Here is a 23,740-nt window from a genome sequence, read left to right on the forward strand (position 1 = left end):
CTACTCAGAAGCGAGGAAATTGGAATTGGCTGTAAGCTTAGCGGAGACGGGGCCGATAACCTCGCCAAAGTCGGTAGGACCGGAGGAGTCGCGTGGCATAGGATTTCGACGTGCCCCACCAAGCTCAAAGCTTGAGATTAGGAGTACCAGCCACACATGGGACCTCGAAAGCTGAAAGTGTGGCGCGAGCTTCACTGAAACCTGAGGCTTGAACTCGTGGGTACGTACCTGTAGGTCTCCACCCGAGTTATTCCGGTCGGAGCCTGAAGGGAGCACGGTCCAGGAGGTGGAAAAGAGTCAGACGGCGGGGCTTTGACGGAAGCGAGCGATGGATACGGCGGAAACCTTTTTCTACGCTGAAATTTTCTGCGCTCAGCACCGACTCCTTCCTTCACCATCCACACACGTCTGCCGAACAGGATCGAGCTGCCTCGAAAAAGTGAGGTGTTTTTCGGCTTGTATGGCCCAATTGACGGGTGATCTGTCGGCTAGACGGGTGGAATATTCCTCAATCAAGTAAGTTCCTTCAGGGCTCTCTCAATTTCTTCCTTTCGTCCATGAGGTGGTTGCCGCGATTGGCCAAGCCTTCTTCAGTCGACGCAATGACTTTATCGCGCGATTTGATAAAGGCCTGCTCAGCTGCTCTTCTGCCTGTCTGTTTGCTATGATGACACCTATTACCCATTGTGCGAAGAGTGCGTCTTCATTGAACCTCTGTGCCGCGAAACAATATAGACTACAACGGTATCTGATACAGACTTTGGACATCTTTTTCTTTTGGTTCCCGAGCACTGAGCCACGGACAACAAGCTAACCAGTGCCCAAAAGACAGACATGATTTGCTAGTACAATGTCGCAAACTAAAATTACGGCCTTACAGCCGGCGCAGGCTACGATGCCCGCTCAGAGCTCCTCGAACTCTACGACGACGTCGCGGCCGAGAGGCCCTCCGTTGCACAAGATTTACGAGTTGCCTGCTCCCATACGGACATTCCCGCTTCCTAGCTTTTATCCGAATAATCCAATTTCTCTATTCCATGTCCTTTTCGCTTGGACGAAACAAGCCTTGTTCCCACCGCCTGCTGAACCGTCCATTGTGCACGAGGGTATCTGGTCCCCAGAATCCAAATCTGTCAACATCACCGACGAGAAGTCAATGCGCGCGCTGTGGGAACAAGGGTTCTACGGCAAGGGCAACTTGAGTCGAAGTGAGCCCAACTGGTTGAAGCGCGAGCATGTCAGACGAGGACTTGTCCCAGGCCAGGTCAGCGAGTTGGTAACGGCAAACAGACGTGAAGAGCGAAGGCAGATGAAATGGGAGAGAGCCAAGACAGAACAAGAAGCTATCAGACAACTGCGAATCCAGGAAGCCCAGCTGGCGACTCAGGTGTCAGGGGATGGGGCAGTTGATCCCCCTGCCTCGGCCGCTGAGGCTGAGGCCACCCTTGATGCAACAAACAATCATGTTCCTGAGCGAGAAGCCTCGACAGATGCGGATGCCCTGCCTGAGCCACTTGTTTCCCTTAAATCAGCGCTCGCCGCCAAGTCCAACCACCTCCAAACAAATGGTGTCGATACGACAGCAGTGGCGCCCGTCGCCGGGCCTGAGGCCATCGGCCAGATGACTGCCGAACCCTCTACCTTCCAAAGGACATCTACATCAGCTATCGAGCCGGCCAAGATCGTCAAGCCCAGTGACTTCCTTCATTCGGTTCAGAATCCTGAGGTTCTTGTCGAACCCGAAAGTGCTCTGCCGTTGGATGAGATGCCTTTGGCTTCACATCCTCTTGTACGGAGTGCCCCTGTTGGCCCCTTGGAACTGCTATGCCTCCCCAACTCGCACACTCTGTCTGCCACAACAGGCTTGGTCGAAGTTGAGGAACTGAATCGTGGTGCTCAACAAGTCAATGGCTACCACCAGGCTGCGGTACAGGACGTTGGTCTCGGTTCTTTCGAGCTTGACGCTAAGGAATTACCCGTCAACGGCATCACAACTACATCAGTGATTGCCTCACCGGTGGGACCTTTTGAGCTTCTGTCTCTCCCTAACGCCGAGCTACCTGTGACCAACGGAACGACGAATGATACCGACAGCCCTATCGCCGACATTACTCTCTCCGAAACACCTAAGCTCTCGACGATTCACGAAGACGCGGGCTTGAATGGTCACCTGATCAAGGACTTGATAACGAGTACCAATGGCGAGAAGACCGTTCATCAAAATGGGTTGAACGGGGTAGCCAAATCCGCTGCCAGCTCTGTCGAGATCCCGTCAACACCAAAGTCGGCCAAGCGCCGCAAGAGCGTTCGTTTCTCGCCCAAGGTCGAGTCAGCCACATATCAGCTGTCCGACCCCCCTAGTCCCAGCCTCGCTCTCTTCAATGGAACCAACGGAAAGACGACACCGCCTGTCAACGGCACGCCACTGGGTCCTAGTGTCTTGGAGACAGATGCTGATGACGCGGCTACATCTAACGACATCAAGAAGCTCGAGAAGCTACCCGAGGTCACTGCAGAGCCAGTCGAGGTGGTGAATAAGGAACATCTTCAGCTCACATCCGAGGAGGCTTTCTTTCTGGCTTTCGGCATGGGTGCTCTTCGAGTCATCGACCCTGCCACCAAGGCACCGATTCCAACCCCCGAGCTCTTCGACCTCTTTAGACAATACTCTTATTTCCCACGTCGCCCTACCGAAGAGCTCCAACCGGACGATGGGTTCCTGGTGAATTACGCCGTGTACCATCACTTCCGCTCCTTGGGATGGGTTCCCAGAGCGGGTATCAAGTTCGGCGTCGACTGGATGTTATACGCCAAAGGACCCGTGTTCGATCACGCAGAATTCGGCGCCATCCTCCTGCCATCCTATTCGCACCACTGGTGGAAGGATAGTGACCGCAAGCTGCCGCGCAAGACCTGGCACTGGCTTCACGGGGTCGTCCGTGTCCTATCCCACGTCCAGAAGAGCTTGGTCTTGGTCTACGTCGACGTTCCGCCGCCTCCCCAATTAGAAGAGGCGATGAAGAAGGGCCCGGCCGAGGTCTTCAAGCTGTACAAGATTCGCGAAGTTATGGTCAAGCGGTGGTCAAGCAACCGCAACAGATGATTTCCCGCATTTCAAATTCACGATCTGATCTGGGTGGGCGTTGGGAAAGGACATGAAAAAGTTTGGGGGCGAAACATACGAGCCGGGTCTTGGTTATGGTTTGCGGTGCTGACCATGCATGGAGATCCAAGGGGTATACGAGTATTGGGAAGCGTCCATGCTTGCGTGGGCATTGGGCACGTTGTATGAATAAAACGGAAGACCCGGACTACGGCATATTCGGCGACAGTATGCCATTGTCTTTCTTGCTACATTAGAATACCCCACCAAAACATTTAGGATGATGATGAGGCAATCTATCCTGTCAATTCACAATGGTCTCAGGTGTGCAGGTTCACCTGGCGTCTGCAGCTTTCTCCTTTTCCCACGAGTCACGTCCTCGGCCTCCCGCAGCTTAAACGGAGTGCTTTCGCCGCTCCCCGGCCCCGGAGTCAACGTACTATGTATGTTCTCGGCCTCTCCAAGACTTTACCAAGCATACCCAAGCCAATTCTTCGTCCCCTTCATCACCAAGCCACCTTCACAAGTTCACACCACCATGACCACTCAAGCTTTGCACCAAGGAACCAAGCGGCCAAGCCCTGGCCCTCGTGTCCTATTCGGACGAACTGCGACGGTCAATTTTATTCCAGGGACCGAGCGAACCCCACACCGCGCATATGGATTGGGGATGGTGGTGTTTTCCCCGACCCCCCGAAAACCCCGCGATCTATCTGAATCCTTCTAGAGATCTAACTGGACTAGATGCCGTCCGCTCGCCCGGCGTGCAGTAAGGCAGCTGAGGCTAATGCCGGCGACAGAAAATGGAGGTGTGGTGTTTATACCTGCAGCAGATGACGTGAGTAGCATCTCTGCTCGATTCAATTTCCTACCAATCCCAACCCCAGCTTGCCCAGCAACAGGGAAAATGAAGAGACGGGAAAGCTGAAGAGCTTTAGTTCTGCTCGGAGAGCTGATTTGTCTCGGAGAATCGTTGCATTCCTCCACCAGTTCCGAACGTGGCTAAGCTTTTTAGGGGAGCTAGGGGGGAAGAAGTGAGAGGGGTAATCTACTCCGTACTAAACTTTGTCTTTCATCCCATTGACGGAAGAAAATTCCCCAAGCTACGGATACTACACCATCGCGAGTGGGGGACAGCCAAGTACCCCAGCATCATCCTAGACCTACCAGGGGTGTGGAGTAGTGTAGGTACCCGTCGTTCACTTTTTGCCTTCGCCGAATTCTACGGTGTAATACCCTAAGCTTTTGTTGCTCGATCTAATTTTCCCTGCAGGACTTTGGGACGTTCGGGTTCGTCAAACGGTCAAACGAAGGGAGAAGGAAGCTAGGTTCCTGGCCCTTAGAGGTGCGGCCGTCGGCTTGGGTTGCATCAAGGATTCGAGAGCTTCTGCTTGGCGCAGGCGTTCTACCGGGGACGGCGAGGCAAGGTTTAGGTCGTAATTGAAGCTGTCGGTATACTCGTAAAGGGGGGCCCAAGATGGTTCTCGTATATGAAGAGGATGGGCGTCCGGTCCGACGACGTCCAGGTGTTGCTTTTGCTTTTGCTTCTGCTTCTTCAGCTTCGTCTTCAGCTTCACAGTCATTACCACGCAAACCCCATCGAACAACACCTGAAGTGTCGAACCAGACGACTACAGAAGACACCGCGATGAAGCCTCAAGCCCTCCTCTCCGCCGCGGCCTTCCTCCCGGCCTTCGTCTCGGCTGCCCCGTCAGCGGACAAGAGAGCCGCGAAGCCTCCCGCGTTCTTCCTCGCTGGTGACTCGACTACGGCGGTGCAGTCTACCGGCGGTGGCGGTTGGGGCAACGGTTTCCTCAGCTTCCTGAAGAAGCCGGCATTCGGCACGAACTATGGCCGCAATGGACGTACTACGGTCGACTACGTCAGCCAGGGACACTGGGCTACCGTCAAGGACGCAGTCAAGTCCAACACGGCCAACTTTGATGTCTACGTGACGATTCAGGTAAGTCTTATATCCTCTCATCCTCAACATCGCCCCCTCAGATCTGCCGCAAGAGCTAACACGCTATCAAATAGTTCGGCCACAACGACCAAAAGCCCGAGAAGAATATCTCCCTCGACCAATACCAGACAAACCTCGGCAACCTCGCCAAAGAAATCAAGGCCCTCGGCGCAACCCCCATTCTCGTCACCCCTCTCACGCGCCGCAGCTTCAACTCGGCCGGCGTCGTGACCAACAACCTGTCCAACGAGCGCGAGCGCACCATCGCCGCGGCGACGGAGACCAAGACGACGTACATTGACCTCAACCTCAACAGCCGCAAGTACGTGCAAGCCATTGGCGAGACAAAGGCCCACTCATACAACCTCGTCGAGAGCGACAACACGCACCTCAACGCCGAGGGCAGCGTTGTCTTCGGCAGGTTGGTGGCGGACTTGGTGTTGCAGAAGAACAAGGCCCTCGAGCAGTGGTTCACGCCTAACAAGACGTTGAGCGATGAGATTTGGAAGGCTATCAACAGCTCCACTGTTTAAGGAAGTTCTTTGGAAAGCCGAACATGTCGTATCTTTTCGTATCCAGCTTGATGCTAATAATATCTACCCAAATTGCTATATGATTCTCTCTCGTTTCTAAAGATCGAAAGTCAAACTTGAACTTTGCTAAATTGCGAGACTCTGAACTCCGTGCGTGGGCAGAATGTTATGATTAAAGCGGCCCCTGAGAACCCTTTTGACTCGTCATCTCTTTCGAGACTATCAAGTCAATCCTATGGATCTAGTGCAATGGTTGAATATCGCAGTCCGTTAGTCAAGACTCAAGCGAGCTTCCCAATATGATCCTCTAATACCTTACTAAGTGCTAGCAAAAGGAAATGATGATTTACTGCGTGATATTTGAAAAAGCCAAAGAGTTCCACGAAATGACAATGGAACACGAGAACAAGTCTCATGAGTGACAAAGATGATTTCCAGAAGTTCAAGAAGGCCAGGGTCAATACGGTCAAATTTCGATCCGCAAGTTTAGTCGGGAAATCTTTTTCGGTCTGAAGCTTTCATGTTCCCCATTATATCCCGCCGGCTCATCTGCTAGGTACCTTACAGTTAGCCTAAGTCTCGTCCTTTCCTGTCCCTCATACTGCACCCGGAGTGTTATCGAACATTAGCAATACGTGTGGAACAGACTTTGGTAAGTGGCCAACGCCAGGAACTAAAATAGTTGCAGCATTGCTGTTTGTGTCCATCCCCGCCACCCATAACGTTACAAGTCTTTGCGTCCTTCTCCCGGAATTGCTCTTTGGATGGTTCGTTCTTGTTAGAGCCAGACGAAATTATAATGAAAAAAAAATGCAAAGCTACGATGTTTGCATATGAGAATTCATGTGAAGGGAGCTAAGCTACGCCGTCCGTGATCCCAACGTCTCGACGACGCAAGTCATGGTCACGAGGGGATGATTTCGCGTGGGTCAATCTGTCATGCACGGCATGTGATATCGGGCTGGCACAACATGCCAAAGCTTCCATGGGTAAGTGGTGTGGAACAGAGACCATACTTGATCTTGAGCTCATGTTTGCCAGAGAGCGTCATGTGTAAAATTAACCTTGCCCGTCTGGAATAGGGAAATGAAGTCTTCGACAGTAGGTTGCAGTGATGTGACCTTGCAAGACTTTCACTGAAATGATAGGTTGAGATGGAAAAGATTAGATAAGATGGAAGACTGGTGGAAGACTCGCAGAATGCACAAAATGCATGTGAAGAAGTGCCCCTCAGGTAAGATACAGTGACTAAGCTCCCCCGCCTTCCCCAGAAAAGATGCCATCCGACCGAGGTTCGTCCCCTCGTTTCGGCCCCTTCCTGACTGCTGCTACCGCTGCTCCCCTAAACTGTCAGGTGGGAGCTTCCGTCCCGCCGTCAACGGAGAGACGAGACCGGAGCTTACCTTAGGGCAGTGACGAAGTGGGATTGGACCGACCAGCCCTCCCCCTTGCACCTGCCCTCTTTAATCGGATCATTGTCCGCTCATCCAGTCTTTACTGTGTACTTCGTGTCTCGCATTCTATCTTCACCTGAGGCACTTTGCCGTAGACATCCTCCTCCCTCGGCTGTTGCGATACACCCAAGGTCGCGACGTCTCATTGAACTGACCAACTCCAGCAACACCTCTCTTCCTCTCCTCCTCGTCGCACAGCTTCCCAGTAGCTGCCACATCCTCCTTGTTCTCTATTTCTCAGTCGACGACATATCCTCGCTCGAGAACGCCGCATGCTGCATAAGTTTCCATCATGGTCCTGGCACGAACCTTTCGCCCTGCGGCGCGCGCAGCGCGCCTACTCGAGTATGCGACAACGAGGCCGACCTTCTCCTCTCCTCTTTTCGGCCAACGTATCCTGCCCTCAGCCTTCGCCAGCGTTCACACCACCTCCCCGAAGACTCAAGAAGCCGCGGCCCTCCGCCAGGAACAACAGCCCGACATGTATGCGACGGAACCTGACGCCGTGCAGCGGCTAGACCCAAAGGCGTGTGCGGATCCAGAGGGGGTTAACGTTCTGATCGTGCCGTCCCGCAAGGCGCTTCTTGTCACCGGTCAATGTTTCGGCCATGACCGTAAGAAGCAAATTGACGTGGCTTGGCTCCGGGACCGCTGTTGTTGCCCGCACTGCGTCAGTCCTTCCTCGGGCAACAAATCCTTCTCTACCGCCGAAATCCCAAGTGACATTACCTTTCAGAGCGTCAAAGAAATGCCAGATGGCTCCCATGAGATTCGCTGGACAAACGACATCCCGCGAGCTGCCGCCGTTGACCACGTCTCCGTCTTTCCAGCCACCGGCCACCAGAGTATTGGGAGGTCATTGACCGAATCGCCAGCTCTTTTCTTCCATCATGCCCGTGTACAAGAGCCTTTTAGATTCGAGTGGAACAGGGAATCCCTCCTTGAGAGACTGGAGAGGATCGACTACAAAGACTACATGGAGGGAGGCCCGGCTTTCAGGTCAACCGCCCTCTCCCTCGCCAAGATTGGGCTCGTTTTCCTCACCAACGTGCCCCAAACCGAAACTGCCGTAGCTGATATAGCTCTCAAGTTCGGCGCCGTCAAGGAGACGTTTTATGGCCGCACCTGGGACGTCATCTCTAAACCTGATGCAGAAAACGTCGCCTACACCTCCTCTTACTTGGGCTTGCACTCGGACATGCTCTATCTCGAATCGCCGCCTCGCATACAGCTCCTCCATTGCTTGGAGAACTCGTGCTCGGGGGGTGAATCCATCTTCAGCGACGCCTTACAGGCCGCTAGCTCAGTCGAAAAATTCGTACCTGATGGCTACGATGCATTGACCAAATACTTGGTACCGTACCACTATGATAAGAATGGTTTCTTCTACCGCCAAGCGCGACCCGTCATCGCTGGCAGGAATGAAAGAGACCGCGAGGTCTGGTGGTCCCCGCCCTTTCAGGCCCCTTTGCCGGGCATGCGCGATGAGACAGCCTCGGGAGATTGGCAAACCTGGCTCGACGGGGCGCGCGCGTTCCAACGAATCCTGGAACAAAGCGACAACGTGTACCAGTACAGGCTCCAGCCGGGCGAGTGCGTGCTGTTTGACAACCGGCGCGTCCTCCACGGCCGCCGGGCCTTTGACACAGCAAGTGGGCGCCGCTGGCTCAAGGGTACATATGTCGCCGACGAGGATTTCCGAAGTGCCCTACGGCCGTTCCTTGAACCCATCTGAAGATGCGTTGGATGGTTCATTAGAAATGTAGAAGCCAACGTGAACTTGATGAGCTCAGTCCGTTGAGATATGTACATACATATATGCCTTGGTCTACCGTCACTTGAAAAGTGGGCATTGCGCGGTTAGAATAGTCACACATCAGGTAAACATGATGGAGTCACGCGCCCAAGATCGGAGATGATGGATGACAAGCCACTCAAGGAAACTATGGTTGCTGATCTTCAGTTACGTAAGTATCGTCCAGCAACTAATCGACTAATGAACCCAAACGCCAGACTCAGGAGGACAGAAGAGTGTGCCTTCTCCCCCCCCGTGATGCACTACTCTTTTGTGTTTGCAAAAGGACAAATGCCCTGATGCCACTGCCAAAACGCCCCGTCATCAACGTCATATCATGATATCCTTCAAACCATTCCCAGGCGATATAAATGCCCTCCATGCCGTACCAGTAATCATGTCGCGTTTCACTGCTCACCAGACAGGTCTCATCTGAGCACCGTCGGTCGCCTTCAGAACCTCAAGACTCCCAGTTCTTGGCCTCGACACCTTCGGGAGGGACGGTCTCGACCTTGCGGTTTTTGACGTCGTCCCAGTCAGTGCTGAGCGAGGTGCCGTTGCTCTCAGTGAAGGACTTCATCATGGCGCGCCGGGCCTCGGGCGAAGCATCCTTGTACAACGTCTTGAAGAACCCGTTGATGTCGGAGTTATCGTCGTCGTCGACGCCTTCGAGCTTGTCCCAGTTCTTGGGTCCGGACTTGGAGGACGTAGGGTATGCGGGGCCAGAGGTCGCAGCGGCCTTGGGTTGTGTGGCAGCGACGGCGACGGGCGCCGGGCTGGGCTTGTTCGGGGCCGGAGCAGCGCTGCCGGCGGGGTGTTGCAGTGTAGGCCACTTGATGGCCTCCGCCTTCTTGAGCTGGAACTCGATCTTGTTCGCGGTGACGGTGTGCTTGGAGCCAGCGGGATCGATGCGGCCGTAGAGATGGATCGTGTAAGAAGGCTCGTGGCCGGGAATGTGCGACATGCTGATCTGTTGGAAGTCTCCATTAGAATCTGCCTTATTCTTTGTGCTGATTTCAAACGACTGAAGGAAGACGTACCTCTGACTCGCCATAGTCGACCTTGAAGTCGTCCTTGGGAATGTTCTTCGCAAAGACAGTGACCGTCAAAGTGGCGCTGCTCTGGAAAAAGTCCACACGCACGTCCTTCTTTGGCTGCGGCTTTGCGACGGCCTCCGCCTTGGCCACCTCGATCTCCTCCTTTGTGAACTCCTCTACCTCGTCCGTGTCGGGACCATCGAGCGAGACATCAGGCGCAAACTTGACCGTCACCTTTCTCTTCTCGTCGTCCTCGGCAAGCTTCTCCAGCCCGCCCAGGATCTGCAGCCGCAAAGCGCAAATGGAGTTCCAAATGGCGCCAAACTTACTCTGCGCCGGATCCTCCGTCTGCCGAACAGCCGTTATCTCGTTCTGCAGAGCCTTTCTAGTACCCTGCGCGAAACCCTTGTCGTCGACCTCGGGAGCCCTCAGCTCCGCCATGCTCTTGCCCTCGACCATGCGCTGGGCCCAGATGGCGCAGGTATCCGCGTTGGCCAACTCGCCAAGCCGGAAGTGAGCGACGGCGCGGCGGTACTGCGCATCGGCCATGAAGGAGCGATTGTTGCGGGCGGAGGCGGCGACCTGGGCGAGCTCAGCGTCGCGGAGGGCGCGGCGGAAGTCCTTTGTGCCGATGTAGGCCTTGGAGCGACCGACGAGCCACTTGGGGGATTTGATGACCTTGATGGCTTTGGAGAGCTGGGTGATGGCGGTTTCCCAGTCTCTATTGTCGACGGCGGTCATGCCGGCTGCGCCTGCTGTGTATTCGGACATTGTTGGTCGTTTGCTTCAGTGAATGCTTGGGGTGGTGGAAGGTATTCGATGCGGGAAGAAGTTAACTTGGAAAAGCGGTCTTAATGTTTGTGTCGTGGTTATAACTGTGACGCAGTACCAACGAGAGGAAACGTTGTTTATAACAAAATTGGATGGCAACCGATTGAGGTGAAAGGGAGAGAGCGAACGGAGAGAGAAAGAGCAAACGGTGATACAGTACGGAAGCTGCAGGTCCAACAAGGTTCGGTCGGTGCTGCCTCCAGATCAGAGGGGTCAGACTGTTCTGGAAGCTGTGGTGGGGCAGCCTCTCCACTTTATGCCGCCAAACTTGACCCACAAAGTCTCACCGCCTAGGTCACCGAGCAACTTACCGAAATGGGTCTGCTTCACCGAATATCCATCCTCATATTCGAATACAAAAGCATCGCATATATAGACCAGGGCGATTTAGTTTAGATTATCAATAGGGAGATGAAAACAGCTCTCAATCAAACGTCGGTACCCCCGATAAGTATCTCTTGGAAATAAAGCCCGGCAAAAGACGAAAAGAAGATGACCAACCCCGAGTCCAAAGCCTTGGTATTCGTCAAATTGCCTACTTCGCAGTCTGTCAGATTCACGATCAGTTATCGTTAGTAGTATCCCAAGGCAAAATTCGTATCTCATTAAGATTAATTATGTTCTACTTTTGATAAATGACCATGGTCTAGATGCAAAGACAACGATCTAGTTCTCTACAAGTCCCCCTTGTCGCTGATGCCAGGGGTAAGCTTCTCATCTGGATACTTGCGGGCAAACATGCCAAGCGCCTTGATCGGGAACGTGAATTTGTAATTGGGGTACGCAATCGTGCAACTCTTGTTGAAGACGCCCTCCATCGTCTCTTGGAGCCATTCGCCGTTGGCCTGCTGGCGGTCCATGAGGAACTGGATACCCTTTCGAAGGGGCTCAATGTTAGTGTATTCAGCCTCCATGAGGCCGATTAGTGCCCAGGCAGTTTGCACCACGAGGGAACCTCTTGGGTGCTCGTGGTACTCCATTGTCTCAGAAGCCTACCATCGTTAGTCTAGTGCTGGCAGCTAATGCAAAGGGGCTCGCTCACCTTGTAACTCTCGGACCACCCGCCGTCGTCTCTCTGCTTGGAGATGAGGAAGTCGCAGCCCCTCTTGGAGACCTTGCTGGTGCTGTAATTGTCTCCTGCGCTGGCTAGACTCTCCAACGCAAACATACCCGCATAGGTAAAGCAGATACCCCAGCTTCCGTACCAAGAACCGTCAATGTTCTGGTGAGAGCGGATCCAATTCACAGCACGCTTAACAAAGATGCGAATGTCATCATTTCGGTAGTCGGGCCAATGCTTCTGGAAAAGCGACAAGACCGTAACGCAGGCAGTGGTGCATTCGGGGTAATCGTATTCGATCATGATGCGGCCAAAGACCTCGGCAGCATTGAGCAACTCCATGTACTCGCCTCCACGACGCTGCTCGTATGAGCCCACGCCTCCAGTCTCGTTCTGGTACAGGAGAATGGAGTCAATGGAATCAAAGATGCGCTGGTCTTCGAGAAGCTGAGGATAGCCGTCAGTCTTTTGCAGCAAGATGACGGCCTTCAGTGCCTCGGAGATGCAGTCGCTGACAGCGTAGCCCTGTTCGCGGTTGCTGAAAGGCCAGCCGCCCTTGCGCGCCTGGCGGTAGCATTTGTCCGAGTCTTTGCAGTTTTCACGAATCTGCTGCCTGTCAAGGAAGCCAAGGGCCTTCTCCAGCATGGGACGCCATCGGTCATCAGTCTCGAGACCAGCGGCAATGACTGACTGGATCATGAATGCGGTGTCCCAGCATTGGACACCGTTGGTGCCGTTGCCCAACATACCCTCGGCGTTGACCCACAGAGAGTCCATGATTCTGTCTGCGTGTCTACGGACGGTGTAAGCCCCTGGTCCGTCCCGAATGTAGCAGACGATGTGGTTCATGGGGCCGTTGACTGGCGCTAGGCCTAGGTAATCAGTGTTGGCATCCTCCATGTCAACCAAATCGCTAGTCCAGGCTTCAGCTCTCTCCTTGATCCAGTTCGTTCGCAGGTAGGGGTTCCAGATGTTGACCAGACACCAGTTCACCGTGTTGAGCAGCCAGGACTTGGGATTGTAGTTGTCAACCTGCGCAATGCTGTTGCGATTCGCCTTCCAGTTGATGGATGCCCAGTTCTCGGGGAAGAGCTCCTTCTTGAGGTCTCGAATGACTTCAGTCTCTTGACAAGTCCAGCGCTTAGAGTAAACGTAGGACATTGGCAAGAAGACTTGGCGAATGTGAACCCACCACCGCCAAGGGGCGATAGGCACCCAGTCTGGCAGCAGCCAGATCTCAGGGGGAACAGGGTTGACAATCTCCCAGTCCACAACTCCTAAAACAGCGAGCCACCACTTGGCCCAGTGCGGCCCTTTCGTTGCGCCGCCGAGCTCATGAAGCCTTGCCCTGGCCTTGACCATGACAGGCTCCTCTGCATCGACGCCGATGAGGCGCAAGGTCGTGTAGTTCATGGAGGTACCGAAGACAGTGCTGGTACCCTCGGTGTGGAGACCCCAGCCGCCCAGCTCAGGATGTGCGCGGGCGAAAAGGTAGTTCTTGATTTCGGTTGCGAAGGCCGACGAGATGGGCGTCTTGGTGACATACCAGGCGATAACGGCACTTGGGAGGAGGAACATGGGGCCGCCGTACTCGCAACCCCAATCGCCGTAGGGAAGTTGGAGCTTTTCGATGAATGTGAGGCCATTGCGTGTTGCATCGAGTGGGTTTTCGGGTTCAGGAAGGATTGGGAGGTCCTAAGTGTGCGTGAGAAGTGTTAGCGAAGAACAGTGACATTTGCGCAAGCCGCAGCAAGTAGCAAAAGGTGGACTGACAAGTGGAAGACCCAAGTAGTACTTGTCGGCGTAGGTCTGGGGCCAGTCCTTTGCAGCATCATCACCTTCCAAGTACTTCCAGGTGTGACGACCGTCCTCATCCTTCATCCTCCATTTCGTGCGATCGGTTTTGGCGTCGATGCGGGGCTTCTTGGGCCATTCCTGCTCGGCGATGGCTTCTGCGACGCGCTTGCGAGACTGAACGGATTTGGCTCCGAGGGTGCTATTGCTCGAGGCAACGGATGGGGCTTTCTCGGCGACCATGGCAGGCAACAACTGTCCTCTCTATGTAACGGCGGTGGAAGTCGTCGACGTTGTCGTGGTGCAGAGGGACGATGTTGAGAGCCGTCTGGATCGGAATGGTGGGTGGTGGGATGGGATTCATGCACTTGTTAAATGGTGGTCCAGTCAGCTCTCAGATAGCGGCGCCCCCTGCGCGTCTCTCTGAGGCGGTGTCCCTTGAATGACGGGAAGATGCATGTACTCGGGAGAAACCCACCACATCCTCGTACGAGACCCCTGCTAGAATCAGGATTTCGTGGAGATGGGGGATAGTGATCAGAGGTGTACGAGGTGTTAGCCAGTGTTGATCGACATTATTAGTTCTTCGAAGCTTCGTTGATAATTTGACGTAGCTGACTTTGGTTCAAGATTGTTGGGGACATTTCAGCCCCAAGTATATAACTTAACATGCGAAACGCAAATTCCCAGACCATTTGACAGGTGCCAGGATATCGCACAGTTCCAGACCAGCGCAGAATAAACTTCAGCGGCACCGGGTCTCAAGAACCTAAGCTGTCCATCCCGTCACTCCATCACTCCATCTCCCGTCGATTACATAAGGTGCTTTCCCGTCCATTACCCGCTGCAAGGGCCACGGCCAAAAGCCCCACTGAAAGAGTGCCGCACGGTGCTCTTCCTATTGCCGTCCCTTATTGGTCAATGGCTGTTCAATATGGGGCGCCTCCTTCGTCTGTTCCTGCAGCTCCCACACCTTACCTTACTTCACCTTCAGCTTTTCTTGCACACCCTCTTCTTCAAACCAATCTTCCACTGAACGACAATCGTCGGAAATTCTAGAGTCTGACCGCAGGTGCTGGCGCGCGAAGATTGCGAGTGCTTTTTCTCGTCTTTCAATGGACTTTGCTACACCCCAATTGCTCAACGGCCACCATGAGGGTCGATTAACGGCACAGCTGTCTAATCAGAGTCAACCAAGCAACGTCGTGACCATCCCCGATCCGGACCCTAATCATAATGCCACCGGGCTCGCCATAGTAAAGTTGGAAGACATACTGATAGCTGCTCGAGAATCACTGCTGCAGAATCGAGAAATAGCCGTTCCCTTCAGGACCCGACCCTCCGCAAGCCGATCCGCCAGCAGCTGTGTGCCGTTTAAGACAACTCGATCAGCAGTTCGCTTCCCTGGCCGGACAGTTGAGGAGGCCACCAAGTTCAGTTCGTATTCTTGCTTTGTTGGCGGTAACTATGCCTGATACTGAGCCAACACAGCCCGGATTATGCGCATCATGCAACTCTCGCTAAGTGCCCTGACGGAAGGCCACCTGATCACCAAGAGGTATGCGCTTCGCCGCTTTCTGCTCTGCCTCGTCAGAAGCGTGTAGTGCTGAGCACTAGGTAGTACAGGAACATCTACTACCAGGACACCGATCTTTTCAAAAGACAATCCACCGTCGACAATCTCGTTGATGACCTTGCCTACACTCTTGGCCTTGGGAGAGAAGATCTCGGTATAGTGAGTGGCCCCTAACCTTGACATATGCCATCTTGTAACCATGCGTCAGGTTGCCGCAAGCAAAGGCCTTGTATCAGGGCCTATCATTCTGCGTTCCGGAACTCTTTCGGAGGTTGACGCCTCATCGACCGGGGATGTATGAAGGACCAAGATGCATCATCATGGCTCTTGCTAAATAAGATACAGGGGATCCTCATACCGTCGGTGAGGAGGGTGTCCCAGATTGACTTCGGTCCTACGCAATGGATCTTGGTCATCGAGAAAGAGGTTGGTGGTCTTGATGTTGCCCGCGGATCATCGCTGACTGAGGTGGGATAGGCAACCTATCGCACTCTGGCATCGGCGAGGTACCAGGAGACCTCTGCTTTGGGCATGGGCATTCTGGTCACGGTTAGTAAATTTGCCTACGGAAACAATATCACTTCAACTTTCTAACATGATTGTAGGGCAAAGGTTACCCGGATTTGAACACCAAGCAGTTCGTGCATCTTCTTCACACGGCCAAGCCCGAGCTTCCGGTCTTCGCTCTGGTCGACTTCGACTGCTATGGTATAGCTATCATGCGCTGCTATAGTCACGGCACCCGAGGCCATGCACATGAAAAATCAACGACTGTGCCTAGCATGCAGTGGCTCGGCATCAAAAGCGACGATCTCCCTTTCCATCAGAATGCAAACCCTTGCTTCGGGTCTGACGGCGGCGGCAGCCAGAGACGGTCTGGTGAGAGCACGTTCGAGTCTTCGAGTTCTCTCACATTACGGGACAGAACTCGAGCGATCAATATGGTCAGAGAAATGAGTGAGGACGGCACCGAAAGCGATCGAGGTTGCCGACGAGAACTACAAGTGATGATGTTCCTCGGCATCAAGGCAGAGATCCAAGCTGCGGATAACACAGGAGACATGTCGCGATGGCTCGATGAGCACATGAGAAGCTCATGATCTGCCCCATCCGCGACCTTGATTTCATTTGGGGTTTCTTTGGGTTCTTTATGTTGTTTTGAGTGCTGAGTTGATCTTAGGTTTTGGGCTGGCGCAAGGCAACTAGTGACATGAGAGGAGGAGGAACCGTGCGGAGTGCGCATCCCATCTTTTAACACTGTACCTCCACACACATCACCCGAAAATTTCTACTCAACTTTCAAGACTCATTTCAGGTCCTCAGACAGCACTCACAAAATTTCACCGAAAATGGCACCCAAACTCTCAGAAGAGGAGATTGATGATCTCATTTACTTTTCAAGAGCCGGCGAGGTCGCTGATCTCGAAGAGACGCTCAAGTCCCTGTCGGAGCGCGAAGACGCCTCTGTAGGCGAGGTCATCACCGCCGCCAAGGATGAGGGCAAGTCGACCTGCCTGCACATGGCTGCTGGCAACGGTCACCTTGGTGAGTTTCGCTGCACTCATACTATCAAAGTTTCCATCTCACTGACTCGTTCCGCAGATATCGTAAAGGCGCTCATCACGGCATTTGATGGCCGTCCCGCAGACGAGAAGAAGGCCTACGTCGACGCCGCTAACGAGTTTGGCAACACGGGCCTGCACTGGGCGTGCCTGGGCGGCCACCTTGAGGCCGTGAAGTACCTCGTCAACCACGGCGCTTCCCCTGCGGTGGCCAACGACAAGGACCAGATTCCTCTCGACTCTGCGCTATTCAACGACAAGCGGGAGGTAGCGGACTGGTTCCTGGCGCAGTCTGAGAAGATGGAGGGCGGAAACCAGGAGGAAGGGCTGAGCGGTGCCGCGGCAGGTATTGAGATTGAGGATGATGGTGCCGTCGAGGAAGACAAGGGCAAGGATAAGGCTGGCGAGAGCAGCAAGACTTCATAGATGGGATCTGACTTATGAGTTAAAGACAAAAGAAACAAATGAGTGAACGACTTTGATGACGCTCGAGGGGGCTTCTATGCTGTTGCGTGAATGTAGGCTATGTGAGGATTTTAACAGACTACTTTTTATACGTAAATGGTAAGCGAGTTGACATGCCCATGGTTCATCTGAATTGTTGAGTTTCAAAGGTCAGTACGTCATCATACTCGTAGCTCTCCTCAAGTTCGACCACTAACAAAGGCACATCGAACTCGCGTCGGTATGACAGCTTTCGAAGACAAGATTTCCTTCTTTCTGTACTATTCGATTTCCTGTGCAACTGCTACTCCTTCATACTACCTTGAATGAACCATACCGAGTTCAACCCTTCAATTCAAGAAACACAGATGTCGATTTAATATGTAGGCTGAGACAAATCACCATACCGCGAAGCTTTCTTGATGTTTAGTTGCATGCGGGTTATATGATAGCTATCTAACCATGAGAATATGTTAAATGAGTGAAAGAAGAAGAGTTGCTAAAGATGTTCTGAAATCAAGACGAGACAAACAATGAGAGAAGAGAAGCTGCCAACGGATAATACGCACCTCTCTTCAACGACAAAAAGAAAGGAGGGAGGAAGTCTCGAGGAAAATCTCCCGAACTGTACCACTCCGGCAATACTACGGCGTCAAGGCCACACCTAGTCCGAGCCCCCAATTTAGACAGCCCGCTTCTCAAGCCCACACTTCTCCAAACACTCTTCAACCTTGAGTACAAGACTTTTCGGAATCGCCTGACGAACACGGTCAATATCCTCCCCATCAATACTCGACCCAAACGAAGTCTCAATGACATCGTCGCTTAGCGCAAATAGCTGCGCCGCAACCATGGCAGTGCCGCCCTCATCCGAGGTGAAAGACACGACGGCCGAGGCGGGAGTACATTCGGGGTTGACCTGGGTGTGGAAGGAGCCCTGGGGGAAGACGGTCATCTGGTTGGGACCCAGGTCGGCGCGGATGACACGCTGTTTGCCGTCTGCGTCGAGGACGCCTGCCTCTGGGACCATCTCGGTGATGAGGCGGCCTGAGGTTACGACGAGGAGTTCGGAGGCGCGGGGGTGGAGGTGGAGGAAGGACATCGCGCAGGCTGTTTGTTGTTAGCCATTTTCCACAGTCGATTCGGGTTGAGAGCATTCGACTTACCGGGCAAGGAAGCGACGGCCATGCTGCCGCCTAGGCCGGTTACGGCGGGGAAGGTTTGGCGGTTGGCGAGGGCGACTTGGGACTTGTGGAAGTCGTAGATGAAATCTTCGTCCCTGGGGAGAAGACGGTATCGGGCTGCGCTGCTGGTGATCTGGGTTAGTAAGGATGAGCATCGGTATAAATTAATGATTTACCTGTCCGCGAGTTGAAGCTGAGCAGTCAGACTGAGACTCGTGGCCGACTTGTTGTCTCTGCGATGGGGAGCAGCCATGGCGAGGGAGGACAGGGCCATGGCGGCGATAGGAAGGTTTGGAATGAGCATTGTGAAGGGCACTTGCTGTGGTTGTTAGGGTATCTTGTGATGAGTCTGCTGGTCTAAATCAATTCCGTTGGGTATCACGATGGCTTTTATGTGAACCTATTGTCCGCCTCGACGAAGCATCTCAAGGCATCTTCGACATCTCACTCCAAATCCTCTTGGTCCATATGACCATCTGCCTCTCTGGCAACTCTGCGCAGTCTCAACTCAAAGAAACCAAGAAGGCATCTCAAAAGCTTAAACTACCCTATCTAGCTGAACACCGCCGTGCTCACTGCCTTGAAGATTGCCCGACAGATGAAGTGACAAATAGTTCTCAAAGAAAAGGTTGAACAGGATTGGCCCGTTTCCGCGTCATTTCCACAATAGGGCGCAGTCTGGTCCATTTGATGGAGCCCCAGATGAGTTGAGGCTGAGTCTGATGCGCTGACGTAGTCTGGTAGACTTGCTGAAGTCGCTGAATCGGGTCACCACATCACCGCCAAACACAGTAAGATATCACCTGAATGGACCGGTGAGCTCAAAACGGGCGCGGGTAAAGTTTCAGCCTCGGTGCGGTTGAACTACGGACATTCACGGCGTGACGGCTGGACATCGCACTTCGACAAGCAACGGCGCCGACCGTCCCTTCCTCAACCTCACCGACGATACATACCGGACCTTCCTCCGATAGTTGAGTCCTCCACTTGGATATAAGGATTACACACCGGAAGGAAGCTCTCATATAACCCTTCGATTCCATTCCTGTCACCAGCCAGCAGGCGTCTGTTTAGGTCGATGGATCGGGTCAAACTGACTAGGTGGTGGAGAGGTTAAGGGCAACAATCAACTACGCCCACAGCCTACTCGACGACAGGCTCCGAGTTCCAGTCCCAGCATGAGCACCAAGAGATGTAGCCCCCAGTTCAACACTGGGGGGGCAAACTCTTTTTTGTTTAATCATCGAGTCTTTTGAGTGTTTACAGAGACGCAAGGTAAAGTAGATAAACAATTACTAGTTATCATTGTTTCCCCCGACCTCCAAGAGATCAATGTAGGCGATTTCTTTTGTTCAATCAATTATAGAAATTAATTCAAACATTCCACTGACTGATTCATTCATCCTAACATGGCACTACATACGGCAAATCACAACGATGCGGGTCGTTTCTACGACAAATCTTTCAACTCTTATCATATTCCACCCCAGAGCTATTGGAGGGTTGATTAAGCCTCATTGTTCCGTCCGTTGCCTATGAATGTGCCATTTCGAAATCTTCTCGAGCTTTTCCCTATGTCCTGAACTCAACCCAGACCCTGGGGTGAAAACAGACAATTTCCCAGTTGAAGGTGCCTTGTTTTGGAGCTGCTTGACACACTGATGCGCTACAACGGCGTTGTTGCTTGTGGCGAATGAAACCTGGTTGTTTTCAGCTATTCACTGCAGCTTTGTAGCGGCTGAGATTGCAGAGTGTGAGTTCATCCTGGCCAAGCTCTTACCTTAATCGTGAGTCGTGATTCGTGAAAGGGATTTTAGCGAAGGCAGCAATTGCATAGCCAAGTTCAGGATAGAGACATAAAAAGGTTGTTCAACAAATGTTTTCTCTATCCATTACATGTCTGTGCGCTTTACCCTATAAGTGCTGTTGAATATCAACCAACTGGTCGGTGTAAGAGTCACGATGGGGCTGAGTAAGTGCCAACGCCGCCACCTCGTATTTCGGCCGGGAGTCTCTAATTACTCAGTCAACTAGATGTTCAAAATGTGGACTCATGTCTGTGTATGTAAATGAGATGGCAGCTACTGTACGAAAGAAATCTTACCGTTCCTTACGCAAATTGTTCGTCAGGGTTCCAAGGTGCACAATTCTTATTCAACTATTTTCGCTGTGACCACCGTCAGCTCTCCGATCCATGGCGCCCAATACATCCACTTACAAAACGGCTCAGCAACCGCGCCTCTTCAACGAGAGCGAGCTTCGGCGCTTTCAAGACTGCGCCAACGAAAATGAAACCCTCGCGGACTGCTGGGCAGGTGACAAGATCGTCATCGTGGCCTGCGAACTGTCAGACAGATACCAATACGCCGACGCACGGAACTCCAAAGCGATTGAAATAAACGTCATGTCGCCTGCCGACAAGCCTGTGTGGCGATCGCTGCCCCTTGACGACCAACAGCACGACGCGTTCAAGAAGCATTGCAGCACCAGGACGATTCGAATGCTCGAGAAGACGAAGGTGAATAAGAGTCTCCAGCCCAGGCCTTGGTCGTGGTACAATGCTGCCGCTGCGCATGAGACGTTTGAGCTCTATGCGGAGGAGGCGCGGGCTAAGGCGCAGGAGGCTTTTGATGCGCTGGGTGGGGAGGCGTACGCGACTTTGTGTGTTGTGAGCTACGATATCCGGGAGACCATGGCCGCGCTGGAGTTGTTCGGGGTCAAGTTGCCATCTTCCGAGATGGTGTTTGTGGACTTGATTAAGGTATTGGAGCATCAGACGAGAGAAGAGAGGGTGATCCCGGAGCGGCTGAGGAAGTACACCGATGACAACATCGCGATCAGGAACGGGAGGCTTGATAGGCGGCCGGGGACGCCGAGGGGTTATCTGGGGATGCCCAGTGTGAAGTTGTTGGAGGTGGTTGGTCCTGCTGCCCAGAGTCATCAGGCGGATTATAAGAAGCTCGAAAAGGGTAATGTGGCCTTGAATAGGATTGCAAGGAGGATCCGAAATGGATAGATGTGTAGACTCTTGATTCCAAGCATTCTCACAATGGCTTTATGACGGCTTCTGCCTGGTAAGGTCAACTTTCTTTCTAATCAATACCTTCGGTCAACAATGGCAATGAACCGGTTTAGTGACACTCTATGGTAGATTTAATTTTCTGCAAACACTCTCTTCATGTTTTCATTCTTTCCCCTCTACTCGCTCTCAATATCAACTTCACGCAGGTCGAAGATAATCCGCAACCTGGGTTCCCTGAGCGTAGGCGTTCGCAACGTTGGCACGATGAGCTTTTTCTCCTTGCAAGAAAAATTTTCGAATTTCCTCCGGGCTCATCTCCGGACGCATACCCCTCAAATTCGCCTGAATCCGACGCAACCCTTCTCTCGACTTGGCACGAATCGAGTCAACATCAACGCCAACCAAATTACCGTCTCGCTTCAAGATCTTTCCGTCCACCATGACCAAGTCGACATCCGCAGAAGTAGAGTGAAGCACAGCAGTCCCCAAAGGATTCGCTGATCCACTGAGCGCGCGTTTGTTCGTGATGACGACTATGTCAGCTCGCTTGCCGGGTGTTAGTGTACCAATCTTGTCCCCGAGACCGACGGCCTCGGCCCCATTTCGCGTGCCCCATACCAGAGCATCCCGAACGCCAAAGTCCATCTTCAAAGAGACTCGCTGGTTGAGGTGTTCTGCGCGGTGATCCAGCCCGCGTTGCGATTGCAGCTGCAGTCGCATCTGGGACAGAAGATCTGGTGGGACAGCGCTCGACGTGTCGATGCTCAGTGCTGGATCCAGACCGTGGGCGAGAGCCAGCCTCAGGGGAGGAAAGCCCATGCCCATTTGTATATCTGTGTCAGGCGAGAGCACAATCTTGCCACCCGTCTCGGAGATGAGGCTCATCTCATGGTCGGACAGGTTTGTGCAGTGGATATATACGTGTCCGGGGTGCATGTACCCCATATCCGCCCTGACCTCCAAGTCGCTTGTCAGATTGGAGGCGGGTACGGCGCTTGAGTGGGAGCAGCAGAGGAGACCCTTGTCCTGAGCGAGCTTCACTTCGTCACCCATCCAAGTGAAGGGCGTGGTACCGGACTGGCTGAGCTGCAACGCCACACGGACGAGCCCTTCCCCAGAGTCTTCCCCGGCCATCTTTCCCACGTGCTTCAGGCGTGCTTCCCAGCCTGATCTGCCCGCCGGCACGTCGCCATACTGATCGCCGCTCATGCCATAGCAGAAGAAGGCCCGGATCCCAGAATCCTTGAGACCCTGAAGCTCCGACTCAGCATGCTCTGCCGAGTGGAAGGACTCGCAGGTGTCCATGATTGTGGTCACGCCGCTCTCGATAGCCTCGAGGGCGCCAACAAGAGCTGAGGTGTACATCTCCTCGACGCCCGTCGCTGGCAGCCACCTGGTGTAGGTATTTGAGAGAAAGTGCCACAGGTGCTGGTCCACGCCGATACCGCGGGTGAGGCTCATGGAGACGTGGCGGTGCGCGTCAACCATGCCGGGAATGATGACGCCCTCGGTGGCGTCGATGACTTCGGCATCTGGAGCTGATATCTCGCCTGCCTTGCCGACTGCCTTGATGATTCCGTTTTCCACGAGGATAGCACCGTTGTCGAAGTCGCCGACGGAGTCGTCGAGGGTGAAGATGTGTCCTCCCGTGATGAGGTACTTGCCAGACATTGTTGCTGCGAAGTTCCTGAGTATTGGTGAGATTTCGGATGGGTTGAAGGCTCCAAGAACAGGGGGGTGGGATTTCAAGCAGTAGCTGTGGAGGTTCTGCTCTGAAGATTGGAGTATTGGGAACATCTGACGGTCCCGCGTTCATTTATGCTTTTTCGCAAATTCATCTTCTCATTTTATCGAAAATCATGCATTCTTGGTGAAGGTGGAGAGTGGTTGTCAGGCAGTTGAAGTTCGTTCCCCGCGCCGTTGAATTCTGAAGACTTGGAGTTCATCAACATCATCAACGGGCTTTTCTCGCACCCCGAGTTCCGTAACATTAACAATTGATCCATCGATGAATCACCACCAGGCGGGCCTGCGTAGCACTTGTGAGCGAATCGCAGCTTACCGACTCATGATTTCCAGGGTATCCTGCACGTTCAGCTTCACATGAGTGACTAAACATGGAAGTAATAGTAAGATACTACACAAGCAGAGAAATCAATTCTTGCAAAACGCTGATCCTCCCCTTAGGATTGGGAAAAGAAAGGAAATCATACTCCTACAAAAAGCTAACGATTGCGGTTCAAATGGACTTTTCCAAGTATAGTATAGAAGATAGCATTTGAAGAGAAAGTTCACGATATCTAACAGGAAGAACTCGGTTGGTGTGTACTCGGTGCTGATGCTCCACATCGTGTAAACCACTGCGGCGAGAATGTGGAACGG

At 53.2% G+C, this 23,740-nt stretch overlaps 10 protein-coding genes across 10 annotated transcripts; 6 read left to right on the forward strand and 4 right to left on the reverse strand.

Moving 5' to 3' along the window:
* Window positions 1–850: 850 nt before the first annotated feature.
* BDP55DRAFT_633974 (uncharacterized protein) lies at window positions 851–3,103 on the forward strand (the record flags this gene model as incomplete). The annotated part of the gene is made up of 1 exon (XM_060572621.1): window positions 851–3,103. One exon carries the CDS (start codon window positions 851–853, stop codon window positions 3,101–3,103), a length of 2,253 nt encoding a protein of 750 aa, XP_060427352.1.
* Window positions 3,104–4,751: 1,648 nt separating this feature from the next.
* Window positions 4,752–5,599, forward strand: BDP55DRAFT_695377 (GDSL-like Lipase/Acylhydrolase; the record flags this gene model as incomplete). Its single annotated transcript, XM_060577462.1, has 2 exons — window positions 4,752–5,066; window positions 5,141–5,599. The coding sequence occupies 2 exons, from the start codon at window positions 4,752–4,754 to the stop codon at window positions 5,597–5,599; spliced, it is 774 nt and encodes a 257-aa protein (XP_060427353.1).
* Window positions 5,600–7,675: 2,076 nt separating this feature from the next.
* Window positions 7,676–8,758, forward strand: BDP55DRAFT_532707 (uncharacterized protein; the record flags this gene model as incomplete). The annotated part of the gene is made up of 1 exon (XM_060567857.1): window positions 7,676–8,758. A coding segment is annotated over one exon (1,083 nt), but the record flags the coding sequence as incomplete, so codon positions are not given.
* Window positions 8,759–9,308: 550 nt separating this feature from the next.
* On the reverse strand, window positions 9,309–10,656 carry BDP55DRAFT_730492 (CS domain-containing protein; the record flags this gene model as incomplete). Its single annotated transcript, XM_060579692.1, has 2 exons — window positions 9,309–9,818; window positions 9,889–10,656. 2 exons carry the CDS (start codon window positions 10,654–10,656, stop codon window positions 9,309–9,311), a joined length of 1,278 nt encoding a protein of 425 aa, XP_060427355.1.
* A 616-nt stretch (window positions 10,657–11,272) lies between these two features.
* Window positions 11,273–13,930, reverse strand: BDP55DRAFT_222329 (squalene/oxidosqualene cyclase). The gene is made up of 3 exons (XM_060566087.1): window positions 13,550–13,930; window positions 11,759–13,471; window positions 11,273–11,708 (listed from the first exon to the last, which is right to left on the reverse strand). Exons 1-3 carry the CDS (start codon window positions 13,811–13,813, stop codon window positions 11,391–11,393), a joined length of 2,295 nt encoding a protein of 764 aa, XP_060427356.1. The 5' UTR covers window positions 13,814–13,930; the 3' UTR covers window positions 11,273–11,390.
* A 755-nt stretch (window positions 13,931–14,685) lies between these two features.
* BDP55DRAFT_695380 (type IIB DNA topoisomerase) lies at window positions 14,686–16,246 on the forward strand (the record flags this gene model as incomplete). The annotated part of the gene is made up of 7 exons (XM_060577463.1): window positions 14,686–15,007; window positions 15,062–15,128; window positions 15,197–15,305; window positions 15,355–15,441; window positions 15,492–15,557; window positions 15,624–15,695; window positions 15,752–16,246. 7 exons carry the CDS (start codon window positions 14,686–14,688, stop codon window positions 16,244–16,246), a joined length of 1,218 nt encoding a protein of 405 aa, XP_060427357.1.
* A 249-nt stretch (window positions 16,247–16,495) lies between these two features.
* BDP55DRAFT_556458 (ankyrin repeat-containing domain protein) lies at window positions 16,496–17,134 on the forward strand (the record flags this gene model as incomplete). Its single annotated transcript, XM_060569593.1, has 2 exons — window positions 16,496–16,691; window positions 16,749–17,134. 2 exons carry the CDS (start codon window positions 16,496–16,498, stop codon window positions 17,132–17,134), a joined length of 582 nt encoding a protein of 193 aa, XP_060427358.1.
* Window positions 17,135–17,585: 451 nt separating this feature from the next.
* BDP55DRAFT_670007 (RmlC-like cupin domain-containing protein) lies at window positions 17,586–18,909 on the reverse strand. The gene is made up of 3 exons (XM_060575342.1): window positions 18,513–18,909; window positions 18,319–18,461; window positions 17,586–18,262 (listed from the first exon to the last, which is right to left on the reverse strand). Exons 1-3 carry the CDS (start codon window positions 18,638–18,640, stop codon window positions 17,835–17,837), a joined length of 699 nt encoding a protein of 232 aa, XP_060427359.1. The 5' UTR covers window positions 18,641–18,909; the 3' UTR covers window positions 17,586–17,834.
* A 1,458-nt stretch (window positions 18,910–20,367) lies between these two features.
* On the forward strand, window positions 20,368–21,474 carry BDP55DRAFT_670008 (uncharacterized protein). Its single transcript, XM_060575343.1, has one exon. It carries the CDS (start codon window positions 20,531–20,533, stop codon window positions 21,350–21,352), a length of 822 nt encoding a protein of 273 aa, XP_060427360.1. The 5' UTR covers window positions 20,368–20,530; the 3' UTR covers window positions 21,353–21,474.
* Window positions 21,475–21,476: 2 nt separating this feature from the next.
* On the reverse strand, window positions 21,477–22,835 carry BDP55DRAFT_670009 (uncharacterized protein). The gene has a single exon (XM_060575344.1). It carries the CDS (start codon window positions 22,817–22,819, stop codon window positions 21,557–21,559), a length of 1,263 nt encoding a protein of 420 aa, XP_060427361.1. The 5' UTR covers window positions 22,820–22,835; the 3' UTR covers window positions 21,477–21,556.
* Between the last annotated feature and the right edge of the window lie 905 nt (window positions 22,836–23,740).

Source organism: Colletotrichum godetiae, assembly GCF_030913485.1.
Source record: "Colletotrichum godetiae strain CBS 193.32 chromosome Unknown BDP55scaffold_31, whole genome shotgun sequence".
NCBI lineage: Eukaryota > Fungi > Ascomycota > Sordariomycetes > Glomerellales > Glomerellaceae > Colletotrichum > Colletotrichum godetiae.